Raw genomic sequence first — 22,048 nt, 5'->3', positions numbered from 1 at the left:
CTCGATGATGCGATCGGAATTTTGATTCTCTGACTGAAGCCTCCGCGAATACCTCGCGGAACTGAATACGTACAGTCGTACCTGTTTTTGTGCGGTCCTTTTCTATGCGATTTTCTTTTTGTGCGACTTTTTTCATCGCAAGAAGTTGCGCGTTTTGGACTACGACGAGTAGTATTGAATTATGTGCATTTTGAAAATTTCTCCATGTTTAAAATTGGAAATTAAATTTTTTTTTAAATGTTTCCATGTGTAATTATTTATTTTGTTCGGTAAGCACTTTCTCGCTATTTCGTAAATCTTTGACATATTTTCTAAGTGAGACTTTTTTTTACGCGGTCCCTCTCCACCGCATAAAAAGAATTTTCTTTAATATGTTGTAAAAAATGATTTGTTATATCTATTTATGAAGTTGCTGAATATTTTGTGCGGTTTCTTTTAAGTGGTCCCTATCTTCAGCACAAAAACAGGTTTGACTGTGTTTAGGTATTGGAGATCAGATTCCAACACACGATTTTTGCGCAGCGTTTGGAATCTAAAAAATATCGAAAAGATCACTTGGGGATGGTTAAAGCATGGCTTAACTGGTCGACGAATCTTGAGATCGAGAGTTCGTGACCTGCTTACCTGGTCCTTCTGAAGATCTTCAAAGACTTACAGTGTGAATATATTTACCTACGTTACTTCGAAGACCATTTTATTTGCTGCTTGTGTCGCATGATCGCTAGAATGCGGACTTCATGCATTTTTCCTTTTTATTTACGTTTAAACGTGTTTTGTTTGCGGTTAAGCTTATAGTCCTCAGTATAGTTTTGTTAAGCTTATGAATTTAGCGAACTATACATGTTGTTTGGCAAAAATAAAAAGGAGAAATGTAAAACAGTAAAAATGTTCCAAGAAATATTATTATTTAATATTTTTTAATTGTTTTCAACCTACGTTTGTTGTAACTGAAATTGCAAGCTGTAACTTTGGATAATACAGTGAATTCTCGATATATGTCAACAACACGGGTCTTGCCAGTGACATATATCGTCCAGGAGACATACACCAGCCGTGTTATGTTTACCGAGGCCTCTCGAGCTTTATGGGACCTCACGAGGTATATCCGACGGTAGCGGGGATAATTCCGCGACGTATATCATCCAGGCCTTGGCGACATATGTAGAGAAATCACTGTAATCCAGTTTCACAGCTTTCTCCCTTGAAATATACAATTTTGTTATTCACAATATTCTCCTAGTTCTAATAGTTCCCAAGATATTTAATTTTATTATTTAATTTTCCAATTTATATAATTTATTTTTCATTTTCAAAGATATTTTATTTTTCTATCAAATTTTCATCAACATTCGCAATTCCCATAAACTGGATCAAGACGAAACACTGGCAACACGATGTCCCATTAGTATGCACTTTGTTAATTTTTAATCGACCTCAAACAATTACATAACATGAGACGTAACAATACATTCGAGAGGAAAAAGAGGTGAAAGAAAAACGAAAAATTAATAAAAATAAATTGCATATTAATGAACGTAGCAAATAAAACAGATTAGAAACTGTAAATATATGAACTGTTAATACAAAATTAAAAAAAATAAGAAAATGAGAATATCAAATAAAAAAAAAATGCAAATTTAAAAACCAGTGTAGTCCCAAATTAATAAAGTTTCTGCTGTTTATGCTTTTCATATGGTGTGCCCCAGATACAGGATACTAAAAAAGAAAGGGGAATAAACGTTTTATGCATGTTTAATACATGTACTAAAACAACGTGTAATATTGCAATACTATATTTAAAGCAAACGTAAACATTTAATCGTTCACGTTGCACTATAAAATATTGCAGAAACTCGTTCGTCCAATATATTATATTTTCCCGAAAATTTGTTTCGCTTTCGACCAGTACGCACAACGTAAACGGAGAATAATTTATTTAAAAAAAAAAGGAAATAATAAAACATTAACGAAAAAATGTTCATCTCGTCCGCACCCGTCCGCATAGCCTGTCAGCAAAAAGAACTGTTCGGACAACCTAATAAATAGATTCCTTTGTTGCTCCGGAGAAGTGCTCGATATTCTCCAAAGTATTCGCCGTTCCTTTGTCTCAAAAACTAACAAAGAAGTTCCGCCAATATCGCGAGTCGGATCCACACACCGGTGTCTCTGAAATGCTCGTCGACCGGTCGATATTCGCGATGACGCAGACGAGATACTTCGGAGGCGGCAGCCCGGCAAAGAGATCGCGGAATTTAATATGTTTTTACGCGTTGAAAACTGCGCGTTCCTGTTTCAACTATTCTTCGAATTTCCAAGCGTCTTTCAGCCCTAGCGATCACAGCTCGATCATGCTCCCCCGCCCCTCGGTGGGGTATGCCTTTGGAACAGTTCGGGGCCGAGTATAGGAGTATAGTTAGGGCAGCTAGTCCGACGCGCATCGATATTCCCGATGACGGCTCGGATTCCCCGGAACCAACGGCCCGAGAGGAAGGCCATGGTAATTTAATACGTTTCTGGGTATCGATATCACTGATCCATAGACTTCTCGATCTCGAGCACGAAAGACAGACTTCGAATTTCCACGGATCTTCCCTCGGTTCGTTATCTTGACACCGGCGGCGCGGCGGCGGCGACGGCTGCAGCAACGGATTGGCTCCCGGGATCGATCGCAGTTAATCAACCATCAACAAATCGATATTCCTGATTACAAGGGTGCCGGAAATGCCAGCCCCGAGCGGGGATCGCGGAACAATACGTTTATCGTAGAACCCCGACTCCTTTGAAACGCGTAGCCCGCGGGCTTTGAACTCGCAATCGCCAGTGAAAGCACTCTGTATCCAGTGACGCAAAGTCCACGATGTTTCGCGGTGTAAATCCCCGTCGACCGGCTTCCGGTTGCACACTCGATTTGCGAATCGGTGTCGCGTAAGCTAAGCCACGTGGTTATTATTGTAACGCGAGCACCAACCATTCGGGCCGAAATGGAATGATACGTGCTCTCCTTACTCCGTTTATAAAGGGTGTCTCAAATAGAGCTGACATTTTAAATTGCGCGCCATTTTTTCGTGGCGAACATAGAGTACTAATCTTTGACAACTGTCATCGGGAAGGATTGAGGTTTGGTCATGGATAGTTACACGATCGAGCAACGTATAGAAATTGTGAAAATTCACTACGAAAATGGTGAAAACTTTGCAGAGTCGAAAAGCCCGCACGGATTTTGGTCATCGTAACGCACCGTCTCGCAAAATCATTTTCAGCGATGAATTTGGGGGACCGAAAATCCACGAGCAATTCAACAGCTTCCCATGCATCCACCACGAGTCGCTGTTTGGTGCGGATTTTGGGTTGGAGGAGCGATTGGCCCGTACTTTTTTGAGAATGCTGCTGGAAATGCGGTTACCGTCACTGGTGTTCGTTATCGTGACGTGATAACCAACTTTTTATGGAATCGATTGAACTGCGCGGACTTGGAAGACATATTCTTCCAACAAGATGCCACACTGCGGGCGAAACAATGCAGTTACTGCAGACGAAGTTTCCTGGTCGTGTTATCTCGCGCCGCGGCGATGTGAATTGGCCACCAAGATCCGGCGATTTGACGCCATTGGACTTTTCTCTTTGGGGTTTGCTGAAAGGAAAAGCGTACGCCAATGATCCTTAGACCATTCCGGAGCTGAAGGAAGCAATTGCATGCAGCATTGCAGAAATTAGTCCGCAATTATGCCAAAATGTAATCGAAAATTTCGTCAAAAGAGTTAACGTTTGCAGACTGGGACGAGGCGACCATTTGTCAGATATTCTGTTCCACGCATAACCTCCAGGTTTGTACATTATAATAAAATAAAAACATTCATACTTTTAAAAAAACGTGCTTTTCAATTGTCTTAATCTTCCTGTGGTTTGAAATTCTAGCTACTCATTTTTGTTTTTACGAAAATATTACAATTTATGTATCATACAATTTGTACAATTTATATACATACATTTATGTAATATTTAAATACTGTTTGGATCCGCTGTATACGAATATGTAATTTTTATTATTTAATCCAGCACTGTAGCACTACATATGAGAAAAATATCAGAAATTCTAAACCGCCAATAGATCAAGGTCAGATCTGTAACAGTCGTACAACGTCAATCGTCCAGAAAGAAACCGACAATCGGGCAGTGTTCCTGAAGGGCTAAACAACTCGTTTTACTCTTTCCGTGGTTAGTCTTGTGTGGAATGATAATTTAATACGCCCTCGGCTCGTTTTATCTTCTCTCGGTCCGATAATGAAGCACAGATTTTACAGCGAGAATATTTTTAGCAAATTTCCCGTGCACTTTATCACATTAAACCGCTTTTGGAGTTTTTAATTTGCGGAAAGTAGCCATTCTCGCTTGTATCTGACGTATATGTATTAAATCGCTTTGAAGATGCAATATAAAAAACCTCTTCTGAACTTTTCAATGAATAATTAGATACCCGATCTATTCCGATTAAAAATCAATTAAATTATTAATGAAACGTCGAAGACACTCTGAACGATAATTAAGTGTTGGAAGATATTATAATTATATAATTCGGTACTAATCCAGTATCCAATACTCGAACTTTCTCTTTAATTAATAAACTAAGAAATTTAACTTTCCAAAAAATCTGGCAATTTCTGAAGAGTACTTCGAAGTATAGAAATACGATATTGATGCGAATTCAGAGGAAAAATGGAAACGAAGTCCATTTGCATGGTAGAGAGCACGCGTACTACACCCCCCCCCCCCTGTTATTTATTTTTGTTTAATGCGATGTACTATCTCCGTCGATAGGACAGTGTTTCTATGACAGTTTTTCGCAAATACAGTTCACTCCGACGGCACGAGATAGAATCACCGGCAAAAAACGACAGGAAATTGTAAACACCGGATACTGCGCGTGATTTATGAATCGAAGCCTCTTGAACACGACAGTTTTAATCGAGACATGTGTCCCGACACATGCGAACTGAAATCTCGAAAAGAAAACACGAGCACGGAGTCGACACACGTATGAACACGCGAGGAAAACGGATAACGGAAAAATTAAACGAGAATTTACAGGTAGTTGTCACTCCGTTTGATCCGTATTTATCGAAAGTGTCAAATAATAAAGTGTACCTCGTCTGGCTTTGTTACCTTCTCATCGGTCAGAATTAATAAAAACTCCACCTTTCTTATATCATTCATTTAATTTCTGCTTTATTCCACGGTGACTTTAGCGTCTCCTTTCATAAATTTCTTTGTGGTTATTATACATTTAATGCATGAAGTAGAGACATGATTTTTATCATTAGACTGTGGTTTTTAAGCTGTCGTAAAGAGGAAGCTTCAGTTTTTAAATCTGTGACGATTTCAGTCACGAAAGAAATTTTTCACAGACGCTTGAATGCATAGCTTTTTGAGAAAACATTTTTTCATCCTGGAAAAAAATCTTGAAACAGAGATTATAAAGCTAAAGGCTTCTCAGACTATTCAAATACTTCCTAGGTCCACTGTACACATTTTTTTCTTTCCATAATTATCGTAACAGGGCCAAAATAGTTATACAATTAAAATTCTTGGTATATTTGTACTGTTTTGAATTTGAAAGATTTCGTCGTAAATGCATAAAATCCGTAGTGAAATTATCATCAGTATTATAGAGGGTGTCCCAAAAATGTTGCACGTCCTCGAAATGGGTGATTCCCGAGGTCATTTGAAATAACTTTTTCCTTTGCGAAAATATTCTCCGCGGCTCCGTTAAAGAGTTATCGACGAAAAACACGGACCAATCAGCGGACGGACCCCGACAGGTCCCGCCGAGCGTAGCGCTAGCATTGGCCGAGCCGGAATCGGTCCGCTGCAGCCGCGCTCTGATTGGTCCGTGTTTTTCGTTAATAACTCGCTAACGAAGCCGCGGAGAACATTTTCGCAAAGGGAAAAGTTTCTTCTAATGACCTCAGGAATAACCTCCTTCAAGGAAATACAACATTTTTGGGGCACCCATGTATATTACAGGCAGTATCCGGTACTTTACGATTATTAATATTTGTTCACTCGTAATCCCGTCTTTGCCTTCGTAAATTATGGATCGAACAAGTGTTTTTCTTAGATTTTTGGGGCGAGATGATTCTTCCGGTTCTTTTTTCGAGGCTAGAGCAGGGCAAACATAATTCAGGACATGAGGACACAATGTCAACGTGAAGGTACCGCAGAATTCCAGAGCTTCATTCGACGAGCTCGACGAATAACTCAAACTTTAACCTCTAACACCGGGCGCGGGGGAGTGGGGAGGGGGTGGTACACTTTATTCGAGTGAATTCCGCCGCTCACCGGTGAAGAAGGCTCTTCAAAGTCAACTCGGCGAACTTTCCGATGTAACGTTTCCCGGTGGTTTCCACCCCGAGATAAAGAGCCGACAAATATACTTACAATTACTTCGCCGCGTATAATTTTCCAACCGGCGTGCCGCGCTTGTGAATGCTTTCGAACTTTCACGCGAACTAAACGCATTCATCATCTCCTTCGCTTTGATATAATGGCGCATCAAACGAACCGCAATAAATCGAAACGGCCGAGCGTTTTAAATTAACGTAACCGGTGTCATAATGGTTGGCCGGCGAGTGCGAGCGTTTCGCCAGTAAAGTAATTATTCAGTGGAGAACAAAAAAAAAAAAAGAAAAAACAACACGCGCGAACAAAACAGAGGACCATTTGTAGAATGGAAAGAGTATGGAGGAGGAATTGGTGGCATGAGTGATCCATCCGAGTCAACAATATACCCTTTTTTCTCTCCGCGCTTGATATTCCAGATGTCTGCCCGTAAACTCGCGCATGCCATACCCGAGATAGAATAGGAAACGGTAAAACATGCTTCTACTTTAAAGAACGATCACGTACTGTTTTTACAGTTTTTCAGGGAAACAACTGTGTCGAAGTCACATTCTCTAGATTATCCCGATGCACGCGATGACCTACCATTTTCATCTAGTACATCAAATATCATTTCAATCTTGAAATATTATTTTAATTTTGAAATTTTAAAAAGAAATGCAAAGTGGGTATAGGGCACCTTATTTTGGTTAAAACATTAAGCACTTAAAGTATATCATTTCAATCTTACAATATTATTTTAATTTTAAAATTTTAAAAAGAAATTCAAAGTGGGTATAGAGCACCTTATTATTGACCTAAAAGTTTGTAGCCTTGAAATCGAAACAATTTCCAAACGCTCGAGATTGTGTTGCTTCAACATGCACAAAATGTTCCAAGCAGACTGTCATTTTTTGTTGAAATTTTCATTTCTTTGTCTTCAAGGTCATTCGAAGGTCATGGTATACTAGGCCGTTGAATTCGTCTTGATACGGGCTATAATACTATTAAGTCAAAAAGACAAAGTGCCATTTAAAAAAATGAAGGTGACCTTGACACTACTAAAAAGAACATTTTTTTCGAACTTTTGTTTTATTGCAATGTATAGCCAATCGAAAACTGATCAATTTTGTCTAAAATATTTGTTTATCAGATTATCGCAAGTACTTGAAAAATCGTGGAAAGTGTTATGTGGGACACCCTGTATATGTCCCAAATGCCTAACGGATAAAAGTCCCAGAACCATCCCCACTGCCGTGAGGGGCCGTGAACCGAGGCCTCTAGAGCTTCGCTGTCTTTTTCTACATTCGGAGTGGATCAGAGAATAGTATCTCCTCGACTATATATGTCCTAGGCTAGACCCGTATTTTGGACGTACAGTGAATTCTCGATATATGTCAACAATACGGGTCTTGCCAGCGTCGTGTACTCACCGGATGTATACCCCGCGGTAGTGAGGATAATTCCACGACATTTATCATCCAGGCCTCGGCGACATATACAGAGAAATCACTGTATATCGAGTAAATGCAGTATTTATCGGAAACATTTAGGAACATGGAGTAATACAAAGATTCTCGCTGTTGCTTCAGTATGGACGCAGCTTAAGACAATGAAAAAAGCAGGCATTCGATATATGACATCACGAATATGCATTATTTGTCTTGCACAGTTGCAACAGCGGATAGATTTGCAATAGTTTCGATAGCGGATGATTCTTTGGGAGTCCCGTCGCTTTTTTCCTCTCTAACAAATTCGACAACAAATCTGCGTTTCCGCGACAACAGTTAACAGAGCGAGACTGTCGCATAAATCAGGCAGCGGAAGCCACGACTCCAAAATTCTGTCGCGCCATTCAACTCTCCGCGCGAATACACAAAAGACACGCGTGTAAAGTGATTCGATTCGCCGAAATCAATTGGTGGTTCTCGTCCCGCTAGTTCCCCGATGAATGACGAGCCCGGTCAGGTATGGCTCGCCTCGAAGTTATCGGAATCAACTTCGCCGGTCGCTCTTGACTATCGACCGGCTGGGAACTTCCGTCGACATTGCTAAACACCGCGACGACGTAACGGCCGCTGTTGAATTGACATGCGACGTGTCGACTCGCGAACGCGTGGAACACGATCTCTCTCTCTCTCTCTCGCCGCTGCCCTTGTCAAAAACTAGTTGATCGAACAAATCAAACGCTTGTCATGTCATTTGTTCGTGCAGGCTGAGCCGTTCGAATAACTTCCTACAGTGTGCGTCCAATGGAAAATTGGACAAAACTTGCACGGTACCACCGGGGGACAATGCTGTTTTGTCTTGAACAATTTCTCATTAGATGCACAATTGAAAAATTTTTCGAGGTGTGCAAATCTCAGTTTTAATTATAGTGAGCCAAATGGTAATTCTATTTTTAAAAAATATTACTGTTCATAAGATCTCGGGAAATATGACTTTGAGATGACCTTCACCCACATTTATGTTTTCCTGCAGATATGATCACTATCTCTGCAGGCATTTTTTTGTATCTGTATGTTTATATAGATTTTTATACTATTTAGTAAATTTATTAGGGGTGGCAGAGTTTATTAGAGGTGTGCAGGTTATACGACGATTCACTCTGTAGATTTTTAATTATGGGAAGTCAAATGGTAATTCTATTTAAAAAAATATTACTGTTCGTAAGATTTCGGGAAATATGACCTTGAGATGACCTTCGCCCACATTTATGTCCCCCCTCCAGATATGATCACTTTCTCTGCAAGAATTTTTTTGTATCTGTATGTTTACATAGATTTTTATATTATTTAGAAAATTTATTAGGGTTGGCAGAGTTAGGTGGGACACCCTGTACAGTGAACAAAATTTAAATAATCTAGAAGCAACATTTTCCTACTGACTTCAAATTTTAACATAAATACTGCTTCATCGGGTACGTTCCTCGCCGTCTTTTTAAAAGTTTAATCTGACTTTTCTTAAGTAATATATTTATCATTACTTAGCAGTTTTAAGCGTCCCGTTAATCAGGACTTATAGTTTGGGTTTAAAAATGGGGACGGTTGGGGACGTTTGCAATATAGTCGTAGTCAGTTGCAACACCGTGGCCGATGCTGTTATTTGAAATAGATTTGAAATAAAGCTAAAAAAAAAATGGAATGCCTGCCATATACATCGATATTCCTGTAACAGCAAATTGGAACAGAATGTGAACAAAAGCATGTGAAATGGTGAAAAGTATCAAGTAAAAAATTGGAAGAAAAGTATTCTTTTAACGGGCGGGTATAGAAAAAAAAATATAACGAGCCCAGTGACAATGGATATAAGGAATATTCTTCTCTGCCACTAAATATTACAATAATAATAACCGCCACTAAGTATGTAAATAAAAACACGCCAGCTAAATATTTTTTTTATTTGCCATAATCGTGATACCGAATAATTCTTCAGAAATTTTACTTTAACAAACGACTTTTAGTATTGTTTTCTGCAACTCCGACCAATTGCAATTTACTAAAAATGTTTGTTAAAGAACTGAGCAGGAGAAAGGTAAGGTTGTAACAAACAACTTTTAGTATTTCTTTTCTGCAACTCCGACCAATTGCAATTTATTTAAAATTTTTTCAAATAACTGAGCAGTAAATAAGTAAACTTGTAACAAAAGACTTTGAGTATTTTTTCCTGCAACTCCGACCAATTGCAATTTATTTAAAATTTCTTCCAATAACTGGGTAGTAATGTTCAAAAATTAATATCCAACATTAACCCTCTGCACTCGAAGGCAATTTTGACTCCAAAACGAAACATCTCTTCCGACCTAGAATATTTGATATAGAATATTAATTTATTAAATACAAACAAATTTAATAACGTAAAAAATATTCTGAATAATGATATTGCAAATTTTAATGGCGGCTTATAGTGCTAAGGGTTAAAAAAGTTATCGTGATTTGAAGAGTTTCCGAATATTATTCCCAGTGACTGTACCCGCGGATCAAGTGGTCTTCTATGGAATATAAGTCGCGTCAGTCGGCCTATCGAAGGGTGCATGAAGGTGCATTGATGCGAGGCGGCGTCGCATCGGGAACGTTTCTATCAGCGTGAATTGCCATCGGTATGTTTATTTCTCTTTTTTGCCCAGGTTTCCCTGCTCTTTATCTTCCACATTTTTCCCCGGCGCATAGGCGCGCGTCTGATTTATTCGAAGGCACACACATAGGCGCCGGTTATTCATCGAGAGCGGGCCGCATTGACGATGAAACGAGTCCCTGGTTACGTAGGCGTGATTACGAAGGCAACGCTCTTGTTTCGCGTGCCGCTAGCCACGTTACTTCTAATTATACATCTGCCACGTACGACCTTGCCTCGATACTTGCTGTATCGAAATTCGAAGCCACCCCCACCCCCCCTCCCATCGACGGCGATGCATCCCTCAAATGAAGGCTCCCCCCGTGCTGTAGTATCGAACCATTCCGATTGCTTGAAACGCATTCCTTCCTGCGGTCTGGTATTCGCGGCGAGAATTAAGCGAACTGGCCGATTAAGGGGAATAATACGCTGGAATACTGATGACGACCGTCCATTAGTGTGCGCGGAAACCACGCGAAAGAATTGTAATTGTGCGACTGCGAAGCTGGCTCTCCGAACGAAACGACGCAAACACCACTATGGAGCAATCACTGTCGCCGAAGTTTCTACAAGTCCCACAAAATTGCAGAAATTTATTTAAACCAAGCTGCAAAGCTAAAATTTATCATATTGATTACTTCTTTAAAATTGGGAAATTTTTTAAATTGGGGCCCAAGCTGAAGAGCTAAAATTTATCAAATGGATTACTTTTTTAAAACTGGGAAATTTTTTAAATTGGGACCCAAGCTGCAAAGCTAAAATTTATCATATTGATTACCTCTTCAATCCTTCCAGATTCTACAAAATTTTCTAAAATTCAGTTTGAACATAAATACAGTGATTTCTCTATATATGTCGCGAAGGCCTGCACGATAAACGTCGCGGAATTATACCCACTACATATCATATGGATTACTTGTTTAAAATTGGGAAATTTTTGAAATCGGGTCCCAAGCTGCAAAGCCAAAATTTATCGCATGGATTACTTTTTTAAAACTGGGAAATTTTTTAAGTTGGGACCCAAGCTGCAAAGCTAAAATTTATCATATTGATTACCTCTTCAATCCTTCCAGATTCTACAAAATTTTCTAAAATTCAGTTTGAACATAAATACAGTGATTTCTCTATATATGTCGCGAAGGGCTGCACGATAAACGTCGCGGAATTACCCCCACTACATATCATATGGATTACTTGTTTAAAATTGGGAAATTTGTGAAATCGGGTCCCAAGCTGCAAAGCTAAAATTTATCGCATGGATTGCTTCTTTAAAATTGGGAAATTTTTGAAATTGGGACCCAAGCTCCAAAGCTAAAATTTATCATATTGATTACCTCTTCAATCCTTCCAGATTCCTCAAAATCTGCTAAAATTCATTTTGAATATAAATGCAGTGATTTCTCTATATATGTCGCGGAGGCCTGGACGATAAACGTCGCGGAATTATCCCCACTACCGCGGAGTATACCCTGCGAAGGTCGAGAGGCCTCGGACGCCGAGGAGTGTAAACATAACGTGTTGTTGACATATATCGAGAATTCGCTGTATCACGAAAGAGATTAATTTTTAATGATGGATTATTATGTGATCCATATGTGACCAGCGTGACAGTGTGTTAATGGATGGTGGAACTCACCCCCTAAATGGGTGTTGGAGGACCTGTGATATAATGCACAGTGTTACAAGTGTCTTTCGACATAAGACGACGGCTTGGGGTGGCTTTCGCCGTATTACGGATGAGGGTGCCCATGCGGCTCGACATTGTTCTCGAGTGGGCCGAGAGTTTATGGGTACTATAAAGTTGGAAAAGGGACGAAATATGACACACCCTCCCGTTCTGGCACTGAGGGGATAGAGATGTTTTGTTGCGAAATTAGCATCGTCGTCTTATATCGAAAGAACACTGCATTTAGTAGTGAAATATTCACTTTACTTTAAGGTATATGTTCAATTTTGTATAGTTTTCCATCGACTTTTTCCATAGATTTTAATGTGTTTGTAGAACTCACCCCCTAAGTCGGTTTTCGATGATTCATGACGCGATGTATAGTATTATTTACTAGTCAAATGATTATTAAGAGTTTTATAGTTTATACTCGAAGAAAGGTAGGGTAAGGGACCCAATTACTGTGGGGGTACAAATTACTGTGCCTATCTGAATTATACTTATCTTCAAAGCATAATGAATATTAATGAATAGATACACAACATATATATTAACTGATTTTAAAGAAAAAAATGTAATATCTCTTTTTTAATATTCAATTCGAAAATAAGTATAATTAATATAGGCATAGTCATTTGGTCCCTTAGGCTGGTGCACATTGTACCAATGTCTTTGTAATTCTTAACAAAAGCATGCAGTGTGTTATACATTGTTTGGTTGTTTAAAATCGTTGCAGGGCACGCGAACACAAAGTTTCAGGTAATTAAACCAGCTTTTACAACCGAGGCAAAAAATTGAAACTATCTTCATGGGAAAGTTCAAGTTATAATTACAGTGGCCTGGAGCTGATGAGAGGATAGAAGAAGTCACGATCTGGGAATGATGTGGTGAAGCTTCCGGTCTAGAAAAGAATCTTCGTTTTTGCTCTACAAATGACTTCAAAGGCTAATACTTTGAACAAATTAATTTAATCTTGTGTACAGAATAATGATTAAGACACTTCAATCTTATCGAACACAGAAAAGTAAATTTTGAATTGCTAGTTTTCGAAGGAGTTTCGAGATAAAAATAGATATTTGCATATTTTGGAACAATACTTTTTCTTACAATTGTCCAAAATTTTTAAACAATCTCCAGAGGTCAATCCCGTACAGAATATCCCATAGCAACAATTAAAGAGGAAGTATAGGTACAGTATAATATAAGTAATCAGACATATAATACAGATGCAATTAGAATAAATATGTAAGTGATGAAATTGTTAAATTTGCGATCCGTAATAGCGTAATTGTAGTTAGTAATGATTAAAGACTCTCTGAGAGCACTCTATGAATTGAAGTCTGTTTTAATACGTCATAAAAACCCGAGATATGGCTTTTGTCTCGAAGTCCCATTTACTCGACGTAATGTGCGGGCATATACATATATGCTGGCACCGTGTTTGAGGGGTTAACAGTTAAAAGTCGGTCGGACCCGCACTGTTTTTGTCATAAGTGAACTCACTATGCGGATAAGGAAACAGTCTCTCGACTACTTGACATCTTGATCTAAGCGCAAGATAAGGGTCAGTAACATGGAACATCCGAGTTCAAAAGTGTACCGACAGCAAAGAAATTTGCTTTTTCTAAAAAAACTAATTGTATTTATTAAACAGTCGCAGTTTCACGGTCGTACGAAGCGTGTCTGGTTTATTTTAGTTTATTGAAAACACGTCAATAAATAATTCATTTACATTTCTACTGAATGTATTTTAATTTCATAAATAAACGGTAAACACGTATCCTCCAAACATGAATAATTTATTATGAAGGTAATGAAACGTCATACGGTCTATTTTACGACAATCTGCATACGAGAATTTAGTATGGATCAAAATGGCGTGGCACCACATACCGCCGCACCATGCGACTGGCCGCTATCCAACTGTTCAAAACGAACCCGAGACACTTAAATAAATAAATGTAATTTTGAATGTACTTCGACATATCGAAACAAGCTTTCTCCAATTAGAACGTTTACTGATCCTCTTAGTGCTCTCTTATGCATTTATAATCTATAAAAAAAAGTCTAAAAATTGAGGAACTTGATTGGAAAATTCTTCCACATCTTCAAATATTCTTCGAACTTAGCCCCAACTGATTATTACCTTCTCCTACGTGTGTCAAATTTTTTAAATTGAACAAAATACAGTGGATTCTCGATATATGTCAACAAAACGGGTCTTGCCAGCGCCGAGTATCGTACAGGAGACATACTTGAGCCGTGTTATGTTTACCGAGGCCTCTCGAGCACCGTGACCGCTCACGCAGTATACCCCGCGACAGTGGGGCTAATTCCGCGACATTTATCATGCAGGCCTTGCCGACATATATAGAGAAAATTGCAAATTTTGAAGGTTATCGAAACGGATCAATAAGTTTTCCGCATCGAAAGACACAAGACCTAAACAAATGACTTCGAACTTATAAGAAAATAAAAAACGACAAAACCTTCCCATAGACCTAATACTTATTAGTCGGGACACCACGGAAACCGCTGGCGGGAACATGTCAGTTCACGGTCCATTGGTTTCAGCGAGGCGTAGAATTAATAAAAATTCTGTCACCGTGTTGCGCAGGATTTCACGAGCAACGGATAGGGCTTGGCATGTGTGTATGTGTCGCGGGCCGAGGCGTTTCCGCGAATAGAGAGGAAAAATTTCACGCGCGGTAAGCACGAATCGCAATTGACGGTGACAGTTTGCGAATTCGGCGCGGCGAGTGACCTCGGCGTGACGGTAGTTTAGACGTACAACTAATTTCGGTTGGAACACAGTTTCCCGTCAGCCCACGGGAATCACAGAGAAGTATCGCGGACGACGATGCTTTTATCATTGCAATGAAAGAAGGCGGTTTCTTGCCGCTTGAAGAATCAGCAACAGGTACCGATATTTCTCTGCGCGTCACGTACAAAGCCCCGAAAATTCCTTCGATGCTCCCTTCGAGCCACGTCTTCCATATTTAACTTCCCCTAAGGGCTCGGGATAGTCCCGTGACTTTTTAATTAATAATTTCCACTCAAAGACTTGAGATCCGTCTTGCAACAAAAATGAGGAACGAGTTCGCTCGTGAAAAGCCCTCGTGGTGTGACTTGTACACTACTGTAAAGTTGGCGACCACACCTCTCATTCGAAGCTCGACGAAACGACTGAAATAAATCGCAAATCAACTTTTAAGATGTCGTTGCGAGGAGGAAGCATCGATCTTTAAACCTATGGTGGTTTCAGTTACGAAAACATTTGTTTAAAGTTTTCACATTCGAATGTACAGTGATTTCTCTATATATGTCGCCAAGACCTGGATGATAAATGTCGCGGAACTATCCCCACTACCGCGAGGTATACTCTGTGAGGGGCCACGAAGCTCGAGAGGTCTCGGACGCCGAGGAATGTAAACATAACGCGGCTCGGGTATGTCTCCTGGACGATACATGACGCTGGCAAGACCCGTGCTGTTGACACATATCGAGAATTCATTGTATATTCAGAAAAGAAAAACGTGCCTTCAGTTTCTCGCTTGCTAAATCGTGAACGAGAATCTTAGAATAAAATGATGTGTCATGAAACTAGCTTTGAACTTCTCGCTTTAAAATGAGTCCTATCATTTTTATATTTATAAGAATATTAAGAGCCAAGACGTTCTTGATTCTTGAACACAAGGTGTTCGGCAACACCTGACCAGCGCGCAGTAGATTGAACCTTCCTCTTTCGAACGAGCCCTTTCCCAGCGAAAAATATTCTCATATAAGGACGAAAAGTTGAGGAACGTAAAACCATTTTTCGCCGATTTTTGTCGGTAACGTGGTCGCTCTACCTTATCGCGAATCTACAGAATCTGGGCTCAATTTTTCGCCTACTTCTAACGCTTGTATTACCAAATATCTGCACAATTTTGGCAACTCCTGACCAGCGCGCACTAGATTGAACCTTCCTCTTTCGAACGAGCCCTTTACCAGCGACAAAATATTCTTATTTAAGGACGAAAAGTTGAGGAACGTAAAACCATTTTTCGCCGATTTTTGTCGGTAACGTGGTAGCCCTACCTTATCACGAATCTACAGAATCTGGGCTCAATTTTTCGCCTACTTCTAACGCTTGTATTACCAAATATCTGCACAATTTTGGCAACTCCTGGCCAGCGCGCACTAGATTGAACCTTCCTCTTTCGAACGAGCCCTTTACCAGCGACAAAATATTCTCATACAAGGACGAAAACTTGAGGCACGTGAAACCATTTTTTGACGGTAACGTAGTCACTCTACCTTATCACGAATCTACGAAGACCGGGCCCTCAATCTGAATTTTGACGTTTCACTTAACAGAGTCGTTCGAGGGTAATGATCGCGGCCTCTTATCCACCGAAATATCTCTAAGCAAGTTTCCCCGGCTGAAGGGTTGGAAAAGTTAAGAAGATTGCGGTCGTTAAACGGTCGCGGGTAGGAGTAATCGTCGTTGGTCGTCGAAACAATAGAAATTTTAGCCCGACTGCAGTCGTTCGACCAGCGTTCTTGGCCAACTCTGCATTCTTCCTGGAGAACGCGAGGGTCGAAATAGAGGAACACAGAAAAAAGGAAGACGTCGTAGCGGGAGAAGAAAATTGCCTGGTGGGGGTAGCATGGTTGCGCGGCAGCGAGCATGGTCGGAGGAAAGAGTAGATCGGGCTTAATAAAGATGCTACGGGCTCGCGGAACGTCCTCTCTCCATTGTCACGCGGGAGGACACTTCACTTTCACGAAAATTGCCCGCAATTAAGTCGATGCCGACGGGGTGGAAAGGTTGTAAGTGGGCCAACGCGGTTACACGGACGAATGGTAAACTTTGAAGACCTCCTCGTCCTACGCCAGATTGTTTGCCACCTTGTTTACGAGCCACCACGTCGGACCCTTCGTGGAATGGCGACTGAAACGATTATGCTGTCGTTCGACCCGCGCCGCGCCGCCCCACTCGAAAGTAATCAATAGCTGCTGGATTTTATTTAAACCCGAAGGATAATAATTCCGACGCTTCTGGCGAATATCACCGTTCTGATAAATGTTATCGAAGCACATTCGATACGCTTTGAAATATTTTATTGCCTATTCCGGGACCACGCCGTCGATATTAAAGTTCTTATACAGGGTGCTCCACGTTACACTTTTCACGATTTTTCAAGTACTTGCGATAATCTGACAAACAAATATTTTAGACAAATGTTGATAAGTTTTCGATTGGCTATGTATTGCCATAAAAAAAAGTTTGAACAAAATTTTTCTTTTAGTATTGTTAAGGTCACCTTCATTTTTTAAATGGCACTTTGTATTTTTGACTTAACAGTATTATAGCCCGTGTCAAGACGAATTCAACGACCTAGCATACCATGACCTTCGGATGACCTTGCAGGCAAAGAAATGGAAATTTCAACAAAAGATGACAGTCTGCTGGGACACCCTGTATATGTTCCGCACTACGTGTGTGCGTTACTGGCTGAATTACGGGGGTGCATTTTGTGTCTCTTTTCGGTGACCTTTGACACAATAGATGGTAATCGCTTCTACGTTGTTTATGTCGTATTTTTACAATTCTTAATAGCGAATCGTGCACAATTTTATTCGCCACTGACATAAATAATTTCGAGAGTTATTGTGCTGGAAGTTATGCAGATTCAAGAATTGCTATGTGTAAATTAACTATAATTTACGCTCCAAAATCTTCCGTACTATTGTTAGTTGTCGACACAACCATTTTATTGATTATTTTCTAGTTATGTATTCGTCACGAATTCTTTGCGAATGGAAAGAGACATGTTTTATTAAAGAAAATGTTTCAAATCCTCGGTACTTTTAAGAAATTAAATATTCACGTCAGGCTGTTTTTAAAAAAGTTCAAGGACAGAGTTTAAAAAGAGCTTGCTGGTGAAAAAAAAGTTTGAAACGTTCTACTACCTCTAAATTTGATTACTGGTGTGCATAAAGTAACGAACTAAATTCATATTGAATGAGAGCGTCACTTTATCGCTAAAAAATCCCACTACCACTTTTTATTTGATGCATTTACGACTGAAATAGGAAAGTGCAATTTAAAACAGTGCACAAATGAAAAAATGTAAGAACATTAATATATTAATATCACTAGTACGCAGCCCTTTGTCTGCGCACGTCGTAATTGGAAAAAGTAATGATTTGGTAGCTAGCTAAAATAATTCAAAATTAAATTATTGTTGCTTCGGTCAAAATAAGAATAACATTTTCATGAAGAAGAAAGCATCGAAACGTCTCCAGATACTTGAAACTCGGTTATTTTGGTTTAATAAAAGTATAAATGGTAAAATTTGAAAACATAAAATTTCCATTTGCCTTCCGCTGCTTGCAATCGATACGAAGAATTTTTATTTATTTTATTTATTGCACAAGCAAACTCACCGTCTACGTCGATGTCTTGCATCATGGTGCGAAGTTCCTCGGCCCTTGCGAACTGTCCAAGGGAGCGCATCACCCTGCCCAGCTCCTCCTTCGTGATGCTTCCGTCGCCATCTTTGTCGAATAGGTTGAAAGCCTCCCTGAACTCTGCAACAATGAAATCATTTATATACAATGAATACATTTAATAAAACCACGATTGCAACAATCTCTTTCACTTGTGAATAACACACGGACAAGAATACAAATTCTACCAGATCTGCCTCAAGGTCTTCGTAGATCTTATGCCAGTTTGCATTCATCATTTATGCCAGTGTGCACCCACTCATCTCGTCTTCCTGTCAGCTGTGGCAAACCGAAACCTAACTTTATTCATGGTAAATTACTTCTCTTTGTTTTTTGTGACTAATTCTATTTTGTAAAACTTTTTCCGCGCGTCCCACAATTTTTGCATAAGCCCTGTGTCTCTGCTGTCGCCTAATGGCTCGGACGAGCCTGCATTTCACCGGGAACCAGAAACAGTGAAAGCGAAAAGTTCGGAGTACCAAAAAGCATTTCAGAATCGTTTCAGAAGTGTCTCCACGAGTGTTTCTCTATTTTAAGGGGGACAACTCGTGGAACCGGGCAAAAACATCGAATTGTCTTTGCACGAATCAATAACACTAGGAGACCCAATTACCGTGGGGTTACCAATCACTGTGCCTATATTAATTCTTAGACTGCGCATCTTATGCATTTATGACAAAAATCAGTAGCTGTAATTTTAAGTAGCAAAAATATTGGAAAAATTTAAACATACCATTATAATATCTTGAATCTGTAAAACATAATAAGAAAGAAAATAAATGTCTATTTCACTTCAGTTCGTTGCAATTCAGGTGAAAATTTTTTATTTTGCATAAAGATCCCCAGTCTATTAATTATACTTATTTTTAAAGCACAATGAATATTAAAAAAGAGGTATTAAAATTTTTTCATTACGATCAGTTCCGCAGTCTATTAATTATACTTATTTTTAAAGCATAATGAATATCAAAAACGAGGTATTAAATTTTTTTGCATTACAATCAGTTAATGTTATATATCTGTTTTTTAATATTCATTGTGCTTTAAAAATAAGTACGATTAATATGGGCACAGTAATCTGTCCACCCCCTCAGTATTTGGGTCTCTTACCCTATAATAATGTTCCTGAAGCTTCTATGTGAGATCCAAAATATTAACAAAATTGCAATCGATTTTACAGCTGTGTGTCGATTTTACATCGCGTACGTCTGATCATTCTGTCGAAGATAATGAGTCAATTTATTGAATACAAATATTATTACTTTTCTTTAATTACTAACTAATAAGTACCTATTTAAGCATTAAGACAAATATGAGTAGATATATATATATAAGTAGATATTTTACTTTTTCTTTTAGGAAATGCTCAATGACAAAGTTCTAATTTAAGCCTGAAGAAAATCCCACTAAATTAATAATGCAATTTAATGCAAAGGAAACGTCTGAAAGACAAGTATAATTTTGTATATATCACTCTATACAGGGTGTCCCAAAAATGTTGTACTTCCTTGACAGGGTTGATTCCTGAGGTCATTTCAAATAACTTTTTCCTTTGCGAAAATGTTCTGCGCGGCTTTGTTGCGGAGTTATTAACGAAAAACACGGACCAATCAGATCGCGACGATTGCCGGCTCGGCGACAGATGGCGCTGGGCGCGGCGTTGGCATTGGCCGAGCCGGAATCCGTCCGCCATAGCCGCGCTCCGATTGGTCCGTGTTTTTCGCTAATGACTCCTCAACAACGCGGCGGAGAGCATTTTCGCAAAGGAAAAAGTTTCTTCAAATGACCTCAGGAATCGCTCCGTTCAAGAAAATACATTTTGGTACATCCTTATAAATATATAAATCGTACATGTGTGATACCTAAACAACTTCCCCCATGAATTACCCCGTTTAATGTGTCCATACAGATACCGGAACTTCGATTTTCTCCTGGAAATAAAAATCCACGAGAGTAACGGCAGAGAGAATACTCGCGAAATATCCGATGGACGCGGTTAATTACTGGCGCGTGGCGAAATTGCGGAGCAGCGGACGAGGCGGCGATCGATTGTCGAAGATCTCGTGGAAATCGAGAAACACGTCCTTCGGTTTTCATGCCGCCGGTGCGCGTCGGCACAGTGTTTCGCTTTTTTCCAAACGGCGGAGTTAGGAGAATCGTTCGTTCGTTCGAACTGATTAAACGGTTCGGTCGATCACATCCCGCGGCGCGATTCGGCTTCGGCTTCGGCTTCGGCTTCGGCTTCAGCTTCGGAACGCGGAACACCGTCTGCGACGAGAAGGGACAAGCGATCGGTGCTCGACTCGACCGTTTAATAGCCTCGTTTCGCGGCCCATTGATTTTGCACGTACCGGCGGCTATGGTCTTCCTATAAGCACATTCTGCACCGGCATATCCACGCGCTATTGTGTTCTGCTCCGCGGGATGAGAAAGTGGCAGACAACGCGAGCGAACAGAACGGACCGAGAAACCTCGTGATTTTGCGCTAATGGGCAACGCCGAGGAAAAAGCGCGCAGGAAGAACCGCCGACAAATAGCTCCTGCTTAACCCGGTTACGAGTTTGCGGTTTCGCGTTCCTCTCTTCCTTTTCTTCGCGTTCCCTCTTTTTCGGGGCGGCCGCACTTTTCGCGATAACGCCCACGATATCCGAAGACACACGGCTGCTGCAAGAAAGATCGCACGGAAGATATCCCAGGCCGAGTTATCGTGCATATGTGTCTCTCAAATCTCGCTGTCTGAATTGTAACCGGAATGATACCGCGCGAAATCTTCTCCTCAACCTCGCGCGAATATTTAGAAAAGAATTGGTATTATGAATTATGGTAGGAAAATTACAGAGTACACGGAATTGTTCAATTGGGGCTTTCTTTTGGTGGAATAGCCACCGCTCACTAGGAAGCTCGTGGGAATAGAAGATGGCCGGGCCCGAGGCGCGTGGAAAATGGCGGAGTATTCCTTGGGGGTTTCCGCGGCGGAAAGCCCCGTTACACCTGGAGCTCCATGGTTTAATCGCTAATTAGTGTTAACCCTAGATAACTAGAATGTCACGAAAAATTGCGAACATAATTACAGTGTTTACTCTGTATATGTCGCAAATACGATAAAAGTCCCGGAACTATCCCCACTGACAATGAATACACCCAGTGAGGGGCCAAGAAGTTACAGAGACCTCGTGGATTAAAGAACAGTATCTCCTTGCCGATATTTGTCAGTGGCCAGACCCGTGTTTTGGACATGTATCGAGTAAACACTGTAAACTCCTTTCATTCAAAACACTTTACCTGGTAAGGAGGATTATACGTGACGGAACAGTTTTACTTGGAACTGAATTTGCTAATTGAAACACATCACAAGATTCGAATGTCCGCAAGCTCGCGAATGATTAATTAATTCCT

General features: G+C 40.1%; 1 protein-coding gene across 1 annotated transcript in view; it reads right to left on the bottom strand.

Annotated features, from left to right (window-relative positions):
* The window catches only part of LOC143352941 (uncharacterized), a 138,282-nt gene that overhangs the window by 61,273 nt on the left and 54,961 nt on the right, over positions 1-22,048 (bottom strand). Inside the window, exon 3 of the mRNA XM_076785993.1 lies at positions 18,590-18,733. Coding sequence (XP_076642108.1) covers positions 18,590-18,733 — 144 coding nt within the window. The remainder of the gene's footprint in view (positions 1-18,589; positions 18,734-22,048) is intronic.

The sequence above is a fragment of the Halictus rubicundus genome, chromosome 3 (genome assembly GCF_050948215.1).
Source record: "Halictus rubicundus isolate RS-2024b chromosome 3, iyHalRubi1_principal, whole genome shotgun sequence".
NCBI lineage: Eukaryota > Metazoa > Arthropoda > Insecta > Hymenoptera > Halictidae > Halictus > Halictus rubicundus.
This window is presented reverse-complemented; position numbering and strand designations above follow the sequence as displayed.